Below are 12,991 nucleotides of genomic sequence, written 5' to 3'. Positions count from 1 at the left end.
TCTCTGGATCTATTAAGGCGGTACGCAAAATGGACTTTTTGGGATAATGGTGTTGATGTGAACCATGTCCAGCCTTTCAATGACCAGTTATCCATTTTTGTACCTAATCAACTGGCCAGTGAGTGTAATTTGTCCATAACCTCTAACCAGTGGCGTATTTGGTATGTACATCTTGGTGGTGGGGGGCGCAATGCATGCCAGCAAAGCCACAACACTAAACAATACATTAACTGCACTATAACGGTGACAAACACTGCCTACCAATGGCCTACATAAAGCTGTCCCATTATCAGTCCCAAAATCTTACCACTGCTACACCTGGCTATCAGCGGAGCCTTGTCTTGCAGCGAAACAGTTCATTCAGCCTCATTTACTGCCTTTAAAAAAACATAGCTGATATGGCTGATTTGCTTAAACAAATGTGGTTTGTAATGACAATTGTGATATACAAACTATGGTATAAGGGGACAACAAGTGGATAAATAGACCAAATTATTAGGGTGGGGCACATGGGCTACTACCATCTTACTACACAATATAAACTTAGTATTACTTTCTTAGCTACAGTATACTTATCTCCCTGGCATATTACATCATTTATGCAGCAGCATACAATACATTTTGGACTCACCTTGTTGTGCTGTGCTCACTTGAACAGGAAGGTGGTGCGGCAGTCTTTTTCATGGGCAAATTTTGTCATCAAAGTCTGTCATTCTCTGGATTTATGGTGCTTTCAAAACAACTGGGAACAAATCATGATGACGTCATTGATCTTCAGGTCGTAGCTCTAGAAAGAGGCCGAATTTACAATTCAGAGTTTGATGACCGTTCAAAACATATTTCCCTGTCAGAGCTGGTTTATTCCTGACTTCCAAGTTGTCTTGAGTAGGGATGCACCGATATGACATTTCTGGCCGATACCAATATTTTGGGAGTCCCATAGGGCGGCACACGATTGGCCCAGTGTCGTCCGGGTTTGTCCGGGGTAGGCCGTCATTGTAAATAGGAATTTGTTCTTAACTGACTTGCCTAGTGAAATAAAGGTTACACATGCACACCACACTGACAAAGTTATTTCGTTGGCATATCCGTATGTCCCCATTACCAGTAAAACATAATCAAAACCTATTTCTTTCACTTACTTGCTGTGCTGTTTCATGGTTAATTTGTTCAGTCGTTTCATTCAACCAGGATTTCATCATACATGTCAAGAAGTGAAGTTTCAGCTCTGTCTGTCCGTGGTCTCATCTGTCGTGGGTCCTCTTCCTCTGTGCCCACTGTCACTGTGTCTGTTTCCATCTTGTCCAGCTGTGTCTGTAACATTTCACGTAAACCCTGTTTCTTGTCTGCATCGAAGTCGTGGTCCTTGTACCTAGCATCAAGCATGGTGGCGACACAGTATAAAGGCTCAGAGAGAATGCCACCGAATCGCTTGTTCACAGCCTTGTGTACTTTTAAGTTTTAACCCCACGGACTGTCAGCAATTTTGTTTCACAGGTGTTTCGATGCCATGACAGAGGGTATCACGTCTGCTGCAGACGCAGTTGATTAGCTTATTTATCTATTCAGTTTCAAACATGTTCTCAAATGCCATTTAAATGGCAGCAGTGATATGAGAACCAACACATTCTTGAGCATGCAATACGACTTTCCTCAGTATGAAATCCTCGTCAACTCACTGTGCTGTCAGACTCCGCATGCTCATGGGGCTGACATCGCTGGTCCAAATGTCAGTCGTGACGGCCATAGCAAGTAGCATAATGAATTCCATTATCTTGGCGTTAATAGATTTTGTTCCGAGTTAAGTTGTTTTGAGCGCGGCACAAATCCTGCTTCATTGACAGCATGGCCAATGTTGAATATTTATCATCTTAATCTTGGAAAAGAGACCCTTAATCCCAGATTTGGGACCACACAGCACTCCACTGAATAGCAGGCTAGTGATTGCTTTGCAATGCTTGCCGTTAACGTTAGCCACTGTCGATGATTCCTTCCAAACCACTCATTGTTGAATTTGCGATTTCCAACTTGTTGAGTAATGTTTATGTCCAATGGCAGATGAGCACCGATACATTTTATCTATAATTTCCCTTAATTATTTATCTTTATATCCTTTAAGGATTAAAATGTATTTTCTAGTAGATTGTCGACATGATTCATGATGATGACTGCTAGCTAAGATTTTGAAAGTATGATCAGTTCAATCAAAGCTACTGTAGATATAACGTGATTTTACATTATTTTTATGACCTTGAGCCTTCTTGGATGGGCACTTCTAATGTAACTCTATAGCAGCACCCAAGGGGCTAGAATTTTCCAGCTCTCCCCTTAGACTTGGCGGTGAGCAAGTGTCCCCATGACTGACAACACTGAGCCAATCACGGCGCAATGCTCCATATTTTCTGCTGGCTTCACTGAGCTAGGCTGAAACACCTGCATTTTGGAGCTGCCTTACTGAAGAAAATAAAAAAGAGACCATGTTTGTATGCAGCTTGATCAACTCAATTATTTATTTATATATATATATGCTGCTCAAAAAAATAAAGGGAACACTTAAACAACACAATGTAACTTTCAAGTCAATCACACTTCTGTGAAATCAAACTGTCCACTTAGGAAGCAACACTGATTGACAATAAATTTCACATGCTGTTGTGCAAATGGAATAGACAACAGGTGGAAATTATAGACAAATAGCAAGACACTCCTAATAAAGGAGTGGTTCTGCAGGTGGTGACCACAGACCACTTCTCAGTTCCTATGCTTCCTGGCTGATGTTTTGGTCACTTTTAAATGCTGGCGGTGCTTTCGCTCTGGTGGTAGCACAAGTGGCTCAGGTAGTGCAGTTCATCCAGGATGGCACATCAATGTGAGCTGTGGCAAGAAGGTTTGCTGTGTCTGTCAGCGTAGTGTCCAGTGCATGGAGGCTCTACCAGGAGACAGGCCAGTACATCAGGAGACGTGGAGGAGGCCGTAGGAGGGCAACAACCCAGCAGCAGGACCGCTACCTCCGCCTTTGTGCAAGGAGGAGCATTGCCAGAGCCCTGCAAAATGACCTCCAGCAGGCCACAAATGTGCATGCGTCTGCTCAAACGGTCAGAAACGGACTCCAAGAGGGTGGTATGAGGGCCCGACGTCCACAGGTGGGGGTTGTGCTTACAGCCCAACATCTTGGTGTTCTCTGGCATTTGCCACTGGCACCCTGTGCTCTTCACAGATGAAAACAGGTTCACACTGAGCACATGTGACAGAGTCTGGAGACGCCGTGGAGAACGTTCTGCTGCCTGCAACATCCTCCAGCATGACCGGTTTGGCGGTTGGTCAGTCATGGTGTGGGGTGGCATTTTTTGGGGGGGACCGCTCAGCCCTCCATGTGCTCGCCAGAGGTAGCCTGACTGCCATTAGGTACCGAGATGAGATCCTCAGACCCCCTGTGAGACCATATGCTGGTGCGGGTGGCCCTGGGTTCCTCCTAATGCAAGACAATGGTAGACCTCATGTGGCTGGAGTGTGTCAGCAGTTCCTGCAAGAGGAAGGCATTGATGCTATGGATTGGCCTGCCCGTTCCCCAGACCTGAATCCAATTGAGCAATTCTGGGACATCATGTCTCGCTCCATCCACTAACGCCACGTTGCACCACAGACTGTCCAGGAGTTGGCGGATGCTTTAGTCCAGGTCTGGGAGGAGATCCCTCAGGAGACCATCTGCCACCTCATCAGGAGCATGCCCAGGTGTTGTAGGGAGGTCATACAGGGACGTGGAGGCCACACACACTACTGAGCCTCATTTTGACTTGTTTTAAGGACATTACATCAAAGTTGGATCAGCCAGTAGTGTGGTTTTCCACTTTAATTTTGAGTGTGACTCCAAATCCAGACCTCCATGGGTTGATACATTTGATTTCCATTGATTTTTGTGTGATTTTGTCAGCACATTCAACTATGTAAAGAAAAAAGTATTTAATAAGAATATTTCATTCATTCAGATCTAGGATGTGTTATTTTAGTGTTCCCTTTATTTTTTTGAGCAGTGTGTATGTATGTACAGTGCCTTGCGAAAGTATTCGGCCCCCTTGAACTTTGCGACCTTTTGCCACATTTCAGGCTTCAAACATAAAGATATAAAACTGTATTTTTTTGTGAAGAATCAACAAGTGGGACACAATCATGAAGTGGAACGACATTTATTGGATATTTCAAACTTTTTAACAAATCAAAAACTGAAAAATTGGGCATGCAAAATTATTCAGCCACTTTACTTTCAGTGCAGCAAACTCTCTCCATAAGTTCAATGAGGATCTCTGAATGATCCAATGTTGACCGAAATGACTAATGTTGATAAATACAATCCACCTGTGTGTAATCAAGTCTCCGTATAAATGCACCTGCACTGTGATAGTCTCAGAGGTCCGTTAAAAGCGCAGAGAGCATCATGAAGAACAAGGAACACACCAGGCAGGTCCGAGATACTGTTGTGAAGAAGTTTGAAGCCGGATTTGGATACAAAAAGATTTCCCAAGCTTTAAACATCCCAAGGAGCACTGTGCAAGCGATAATATTGAAATGGAAGGAGTATCAGACCACTGCAAATCTACCAAGACCTGGCTGTCCCTCTAAACTTTCAGCTAATACAAGGAGAAGACTGATCAGAGATGCAGCCAAGAGGCCCATGATCACTCTGGATGAACTTCAGAGATCTACAGCTGAGGTGGGAGACTCTTGTATATTGCACAAATCTGGCCTTTATGGAAGAGTGGCAAGAAGAAAGCCATTTCTTAAAGATATCCATAAAAAGTGTTGTTTAAAGTTTGCCACAAGCCACCTGGGAGACACACCAAACATGTGGAAGAAGGTGCTCTGGTCAGATGAAACCAAAATTGAACTTTTTGGCAACAATGCAAAACATTATGTTTGGCGTAAAAGCAACACAGCTCATCACCCTGAACACACCATCCACACTGTCAAACATGGTGGTGGCAGCATCATGGTTTGGGCCTGCTTTTCTTCAGCAGGGACAGGGAAGATGGTTAAAATTGATGGGAATATGGATGGAGCCAAATACAGGACCATTCTGGAAAACCTGATGGAGTCTGCAAAAGACCTGAGACTGGGACGGAGATTTGTATTCCAACAAGACAATGATCCAAAACATAAAGCAAAATCTACAATGGAATGGTTCAAAAATAAACATATCCAGGTGTTAGAATGGCCAAGTCAAAGTCCAGACCTGAATCCAATCGAGAATCTGTGGAAAGAACGGAAAACTGCTGTACACAAATGCTCTCCATCCAACCTCACTGAGCTCGAGCTGTTTTGCAAGGAGGAATGGGAAAAAATGTCACTCTCGATGTGCAAAGCTGATAGAGACATACCCCAAGCGACTTACAGCTGTAATCACAGCAAAAGGTGGCGCTACAAAGTATTAACTTAAGGGGGCTGAATAATTTTGCACGTCCAATTTTTCAGTTTTTGATTTGTTAAAGTTTGAAATATCCAATAAATGTCATTTCACTTCATGATCGTGTCCCACTTGTTATTTATTCTTCACAAAAAAATACAGTTTCATAATTTTATGTTTGAATCCTGAAATGTGGCAAAAGGTCGCAAAGTTCAAGGGGGCCGAATACTTTCGCAAGGCACTGTATGTATGTGTGTGTGTGTGTGTGTGTGTGTATATATATATATATATTGTTTGCAAACTGATATGTGACACGTATTAATGCCAAAATAACATGAAAAACAGGCAAAATGTATTTTGTATTTATTGCAAACAAATGTGGGGGTAAAAACAGGTGTGACTCTGCCCCACTTGCCCTACACTGCCTCTAACTAAGAGGCAGTGTAGGACAGGTGGCTGACTGTAAGAAAGCCTAGCTATGGAGGGGACTAATCAGCATCATGTGACAGATGGATCATATGGGTTTAAGTGCTAATCGTTGTACCTTTTTTTTGGTAGCTACAGGTATAGCTCAGGTGAATGGTAGAGAGCTGTAGAACAAATGTATAATATTTTCACACTTGTGTGTGTGTGTGTGTGTGTTTGTGTGTTGTCAATAGGAAGGAGAGAACAATGATAAGTTCTTTACACACCCTCGGAACCCCAAGGCGCTGGCAGCGTACCTATTTGCTCACAACCACCTGTTCTACATGATGGAGCTGCTAACAGGAGTCCTACTGATGGTCCTGTCACTCTGTGAGGCTCCCGCTGTACCATCACTACGCCTGGATGTTTACGTGCGTACACACATACTACCACTGACACATGTCTACATCACTCTGGAGCTGCTGGGTTAGAAGTTAACTTCTCATGGTATAGGGGACGCTTGCGTCCCACTTGGGAAAAATGCAGTGCGGCAAATTCAAATAATGATATAAAATCAAACATTCATTAAATCACACATGTAAGATACTCAATTAAAGCTACACTCGTTGTGAATCCAGCCAACATGTCAGATTTTAAAGAAGCTATTATCTGATGATAGATAGCACGATGTCAATAAAGAGGATAGCATATTTCAAACCTGCAGGCGCTACACAAAACGCTGAAATAAAAAATAAAACATGCATTACCTTTGACGAGCTTCTTTTGTTGGCACTCCAATATGTCCCATAAACATCACAATTGGTCCTTTTTTTCAATTAATTCCGTCCATATATACCCAAAATGTCAATTTATAAAGCGCGTTTGATCCAGAAAAAAAACAGCTTACAAAAACACAACGTCACTACAAAACATTTCAAAAGTTGCCTATAAACTTTGCCAAAATATTTGAAACTACTTTAACTACTGTAATACAACTAGGTATTTTTTAGGTATTTTTAAACGTTAATAATCGATCAAATTGTACTGGGCAATCTGTATTCAATACAGCAAGTAAACAAACCATGCTCCTTTTTACGTCTTGCGCAACTCTCAATAGTGTAACGTTGTTCCAGGATGTGCTGCTTCTTCGTTGCACAAATGAATAACCTCAACCAAATTTCAAAGACTGGTGACATCCAGTGAAAGTGGTAGGAACCATTTTTTCAGTTCCTATCAAATATCCCTTGGCAAAGACAACTGAGGGAGCAGTCGGAAGCAAAAAAAACAACAATTCTGAACAGTTAGTCCTCGGGGTTTTGCCTGCTACATAAGTTCTGTTATACTAACAGACATGATTAAAACAGTTTTAGAAACTTCAGAGTGTTTTCTATCCACATATACTAATAATATGCATATCGTATTCCTGGCATGAGTAGCAGGAAGTTGAAATTGGGCACGCTATTTATCCAAAAGTGAAAATGCTGCCCCCTATACCTTTAAAAAGTTAAATTTTGTTGCTATAGGTCCATGCCACTCTGGAGTTATTGGCTCTGGTTATGGTGGCGTTTGAACTGTGTATGAAGCTGCGCTGGCTCGGCTTCCACACATTCATCAGACACAAGAGGACCATGGTGAAGGTACATACCTATCTGCATAAGTGAAACTCCAGTCCCAAAAATTGGAGCATCCCAAATGTATCGTATAGATTACAAATAAGAATGGTCCCAGAACAGTGCCCTGAGGGACCCCTTGTGACCTTTTTTTACTCACAAGAGTGACAAACTCTCGCCTATCAGTTGGTTTAAAAAAAAATGTGTAGTTCCACCATTTTATATGTCTGACACCTGGTCTGTCCTGTGTGTAGACTTGTGTGCTGCTGCTCCAGTTTGTGGAGGCCATAGTGGTTCTGATACGGCAGACATCGCACCTGCGTGTGACCAGAGCTCTCAGACCCATATTCCTGGTGGATTGCAGATACTGTGGTGCCGTGCGAAGGTATACACACATTTTTTTTAAATTAAGTCACTGAGAAATGTTGTTTGCAAAGCGTGAATAACTGTTGTGTGTTGTCATCCTCTTGTCCAATCAGAAACCTGCGTCAAATTTTCCAGTCCCTTCCCCCTTTTATAGACATCCTGCTGCTGCTGCTCTTCTTCATGGTCATCTTTGCCATCCTGGGTGAGACACACACACACATCATTTTGGATGTTCTTCAAGGTTGAAAAAGACATTGATCCTAGATAAAAATCCTTGATGAGTCTCCAAAAACAGTGGACAATTGAACAGTGGAAATTAAATTATAATTTACAACCTCAAAATGAATAAAATCCATTCTCTTCTATTGTGCCTGTGTGAGTATGGCTCTCTTCTCTCTCTCTACAGGCTTCTGTCTGTTCTCTCCTAATACTTCTGATCCGGTGAGTGATAATGACATTTGCTGTATGTTGTGCCTCTGTAGAAGACTGCTAGTCTTGTGCTAGCTGGAGTGGTCTACCTTATACTGGTCTCACACCGTTTTGTCTGGTGTTCTCTCTCCTCAGTACTTCAACACTCTGGAGAACAGCATCGTGAGTCTTTTCGTGCTCGTGACCACCGCAAAGTAAGGCTCCGATACCACACACACACCAACTTCTGCTTTACACATCAGTCTGTATAATAGTCTGATGTTTCATACTCTGACTGTTTTGATTGTATTACTCTCTAAAGACAGTATATTGCCTGATGCAGTGTTTCTGCTGCATTCATTTAGCTGTGGCGCTGCGCCACGGCAAAACAATTGACGCCACTGCAAAAAATAACAGTTTAACATTTCTACCAAAGAAACTTTCAGTAAAGTTTTGTTATGTGCATTTGCTTTTCCTCAGTAAATAGATCTGTCTGGGTACAACACCATTCTAAAGGTTATTTAGCTGTTTGCTTTAGGCCACTGTGGCGGCTAAACCTGCCTGCGTGCGAAACGCAGTGTACCGTCCTCCAAACAGCACGCTAGTCACTGGAGAGACCTGTGGCTCGAAACACAGTGTACCGTCCTCCAAACAGCACGCTAGTCACTGGAGAGACCTGTGGCTCGAAACACAGTGTACCGTCCTCCAAACAGCACGCTAGTCACTGGAGAGACCTGTGGCTCAAAACACAGTGTACCGTCCTCCAAACAGCACGCTAGTCACTGGAGAGACCTGCGGCTCGAAACACAGTGTACCGTCCTCCAAACAGCACGCTAGTCACTGGAGAGACCTGCGGCTCGAAACACAGTGTACCGTCCTCCAAACAGCACGCTAGTCACTGGAGAGACCTGCGGCTCGAAACACAGTGTACCGTCCTCCAAACAGCACGCTAGTCACTGGAGAGACCTGCGGCTCGAAACACAGGTCACTTGAATCACTTCAGAGTGCACCGCCTTCAGTCGGAGAGAGAGCGCGCCATATTAGGAACTCCGTCATCCTCAGGTCTCACCCCTCCTCAAGCCTCACCCTCCCCTAGTCAAGTATCGGTGTCAAGTACCAGTGGCGTATCGCAGTTTTGCGAGGCCCCCTGCAAGGTCAGAGCAAAAAACAACAACCAATCAAAAGCAGCAAACTTCTTGCAATTTGACACATTTAACCATGTGGCATAGAGAAAAAATAGCCGTTTTAAAGCTAATTTCATGTTATTCTACCATGAGAGAGTTTCATTTCCAGCTCATTTCCATTTTGCAATGGCTTATGACATGTTCATGCTATCTGGGCCCCAACCAAAAATAAATACACTGGACTGCAGCTCCAGTTGTCAGAAAAGGGAGAGAGTAGGGCAGGTAGCCCACTGTCTAATTAAAATTGTTATTCATTTTGGAATACAATGCCCCCCCCACTGCTACTAACACTGGCCTGATGATATTGTATTACCAAAAACAATACACTATGAATATATGCAGAAACTGCTTCTCCAATAGAAATCCCCAATCACACTTGTAGGCAATGTCATGGTGATGTTAGCTAGCATAGCTCATGCACAGAAACATGTCAATGGGTCTTACGGTCGTGCCGCGTCGAACTGCACATTTGCAGGCCGTTAAATGAAAGGCACTCCTTCGATATAAAGTTGTTTTTGACAAAAATAAAAATGCTTCAGTTCGTCACTTTCACAAGGTTGTAGTAATAACAGGTTCAGCTACTTAAAAAATAGTCTCAAATCTGTTTAACCTTTTAGAATTAGATCATTCTTTTCACTTCTCCCATTAACTTGCCAAATCCCGGTCTCGTCTGTCGAGCCTGCTTCACGACGTGTTTCACGGAAGTATTGCGATGTTGCGCCTCTGTGTTTGGAAACTCCATGGTATTACTCCCAAGACAGAATGGTGCCTGTTGAGATTGTATTCTTCTCTAAGTATTGTGCCTGTTGGGATTGTATTACTCTCTCAAGACAGCATAGTGCCTGAGGGGGTTGTATTACTCTCTCAAGACAGCATAGTGCCTGTTGGGATTGTATTACTCTCTCAAGACAGCATAGTGCCTGTTGGAATTGTATTACTCTCTCAAGACAGCATAGTGCCTGTTGGGATTGTATTACTCTCTCAAGACAGCATAGTGCCTGTTGGGATTGTATTACTCTCTCAAGACAGCATAGTGCCTGAGGGGGTTGTATTACTCTCTCAAGACAGCATAGTGCCTGTTGGGATTGTATTACTCTCTCAAGACAGCATAGTGCCTGTTGGGATTGTATTACTCTCTCAAGACAGCATAGTGCCTGTTGGGATTGTATTACTCTCTCAAGACAGCATAGTGCCTGAGGAGGTTGTATTACTCTCTCAAGACGGCATAGTGCCTGAGGGGGTTGTATTACTCTCTCAAGACAGCATAGTGCCTGAGGAGGTTGTATTACTCTCTCAAGACAGCATAGTGCCTGTTGGGATTGTATTACTCTCTCAAGACAGCATAGTGCCTGAGGAGGTTGTATTACTCTCTCAAGACAGCATAGTGCCTGTTGGGATTGTATTACTCTCTCAAGACAGCATAGTGCCTGTTGGGATTGTATTACTCTCTCAAGACAGCATAGTGCCTGTTGGGATTGTATTACTCTCTCAAGACAGCATAGTGCCTGTTGGGATTGTATTACTCTCTCAAGACAGCATAGTGCCTGAGGAGGTTGTATTACTCTCTCAAGACAGCATAGTGCCTGAGGGGGTTGTATTACTCTCTCAAGACAGCATAGTGCCTGAGGGGGTTGTATTACTCTCTCAAGACAGCATAGTGCCTGAGGGGGTTGTATTACTCTCTCAAGACAGCATAGTGCCTGAGGGGGTTGTATTACTCTCTCAAGACAGCATAGTGCCTGAGGAGGTTGTATTACTCTCTCAAGACAGCATAGTGCCTGAGGAGGTTGTATTACTCTCTCAAGACGGCATAGTGCCTGAGGGGGTTGTATTACTCTCTCAAGACGGCATAGTGCCTGAGGGGGTTGTATTACTCTCTCAAGACAGCATAGTCTCAAGACGGCATAGTGCCTGAGGGGGTTGTATTACTCTCTCAAGACGGCATAGTGCCTGAGGGGTTGTATTACTCTCTCAAGACGGCATAGTGCCTGAGGGGGTTGTATTACTCTCTCAAGACGGCATAGTGCCTGAGGGGGTTGTATTACATAGTGCCTCTCAAGACGGCATAGTGCCTGAGGGGTTGTATTACTCTCTCAAGACGGCATAGTGCCTGAGGGGGTTGTATTACTCAAGACAGCATAGTGCCTCAAGACGGCATAGTGCCTGAGGGGTTGTATTACTCTCTCAAGACGGCATAGTGCCTGAGGGGGTTGTATTACTCTCTCAAGACGGCATAGTGCCTGAGGGGGTTGTATTACATAGTGCCTCTCAAGACGGCATAGTGCCTGAGGGGTTGTATTACTCTCTCAAGACGGCATAGTGCCTGAGGGGGTTGTATTACTCTCTCAAGACGGCATAGTGCCTGAGGGGTTGTATTACTCTCTCAAGACGGCATAGTGCCTGAGGGGGTTGTATTACTCTCTCAAGACATAGTGCATAGTGCCTGAGGGGGTTGTATTACTCTCTCAAGACTGCATAGTGCCTGAGGGGTTGTATTACTCTCTCAAGACGGCATAGTGCCTGAGGGGGTTGTATCAAGACAGCATAGTGCCTGAGGGGGTTGTCTCAAGACGGCATAGTGCCTGAGGGGGTTGTATTACTCTCTCAAGACGGCATAGTGCCTGAGGGGGTTGTATTACTCTCTCAAGACGGCATAGTGCCTGAGGGGGTTGTATTACTCTCTCAAGACGGCATAGTGCCTGAGGGGGTTGTATTACTCTCTCAAGACGGCATAGTGCCTGAAGGGGTTGTATTACTCTCTCAAGACGGCATAGAGGGGGTTGTATTACTCTCTCAAGACGGCATAGTGCCTGAGGGGGTTGTATTACTCTCTCAAGACGGCATAGTGCCTGAGGGGGTTGTATTACTCTCTCAAGACGGCATAGTGCCTGAGGGGTTGTATTACTCTCTCAAGACGGCATAGTGCCTGAGGGGTTGTATTACTCTCTCAAGACGGCATAGTGCCTGAGGGGGTTGTATTACTCTCTCAAGACGGCATAGTGCCTGAGGGGGTTGTATTACTCTCTCAAGACGGCATAGTGCCTGAGGGGGTTGTATTACTCTCTCAAGACGGCATAGTGCCTGAGGGGGTTGTATTACTCTCTCAAGACGGCATAGTGCCTGAGGGGGTTGTATTACTCTCTCAAGACGGCATAGTGCCTGAGGGGGTTGTATTACTCTCTCAAGACGGCATAGTGCCTGAGGGGGTTGTATTACATAGTGCCTGAGGGGGTTGTATTCTCTCAAGACAGCATAGTGCCTGAGGGGGTTGTATTACTCTCTCAAGACAGCATAGTGCCTGAGGGGGTTGTATTACTCTCTCAAGACAGCATAGTGCCTGAGGGGGTTGTATTACTCTCTCAAGACAGCATAGTGCCTGAGGGGGTTGTATTACTCTCTCAAGACAGCATAGTGCCTGAGGGGGTTGTATTACTCTCTCAAGACAGCATAGTGCCTGAGGGGGTTGTATTACTCTCTCAAGACAGCATAGTGCCTGAGGGGGTTGTATTACTCTCTCAAGACAGCATAGTGCCTGAGGGGGTTGTATTACTCTCTCAAGACAGCATAGTGCCTGAGGGGGTTGTATTACTGGGGCGGCAGGGTAGCCTAGTGGTTAGAGT

The 12,991-nt window shown here is 44.3% G+C and overlaps 1 protein-coding gene across 5 annotated transcripts in view; it reads left to right on the top strand.

The window, feature by feature from the left end:
- tpcn1 (two pore segment channel 1) overlaps positions 1-12,991 on the top strand; it is a 33,444-nt gene that overhangs the window by 6,348 nt on the left and 14,105 nt on the right. For all 5 annotated transcript variants that reach the window (XM_052478875.1, XM_052478876.1, XM_052478879.1 and 2 more), the window contains 6 exons: positions 6,058-6,234; positions 7,327-7,440; positions 7,668-7,798; positions 7,893-7,981; positions 8,186-8,220; positions 8,344-8,402. In XM_052478875.1, the coding sequence (XP_052334835.1) occupies positions 6,058-6,234; positions 7,327-7,440; positions 7,668-7,798; positions 7,893-7,981; positions 8,186-8,220; positions 8,344-8,402 (605 nt within the window). The remainder of the gene's footprint in view (positions 1-6,057; positions 6,235-7,326; positions 7,441-7,667; positions 7,799-7,892; positions 7,982-8,185; positions 8,221-8,343; positions 8,403-12,991) is intronic.

Source organism: Oncorhynchus keta, chromosome 25, assembly GCF_023373465.1.
Source record: "Oncorhynchus keta strain PuntledgeMale-10-30-2019 chromosome 25, Oket_V2, whole genome shotgun sequence".
In the NCBI taxonomy this organism is placed as follows: Eukaryota; Metazoa; Chordata; class Actinopteri; order Salmoniformes; family Salmonidae; genus Oncorhynchus; species Oncorhynchus keta.
Note: the sequence above shows the minus strand (reverse complement) of the source record. Positions and strands in the feature narration are given on the sequence as shown.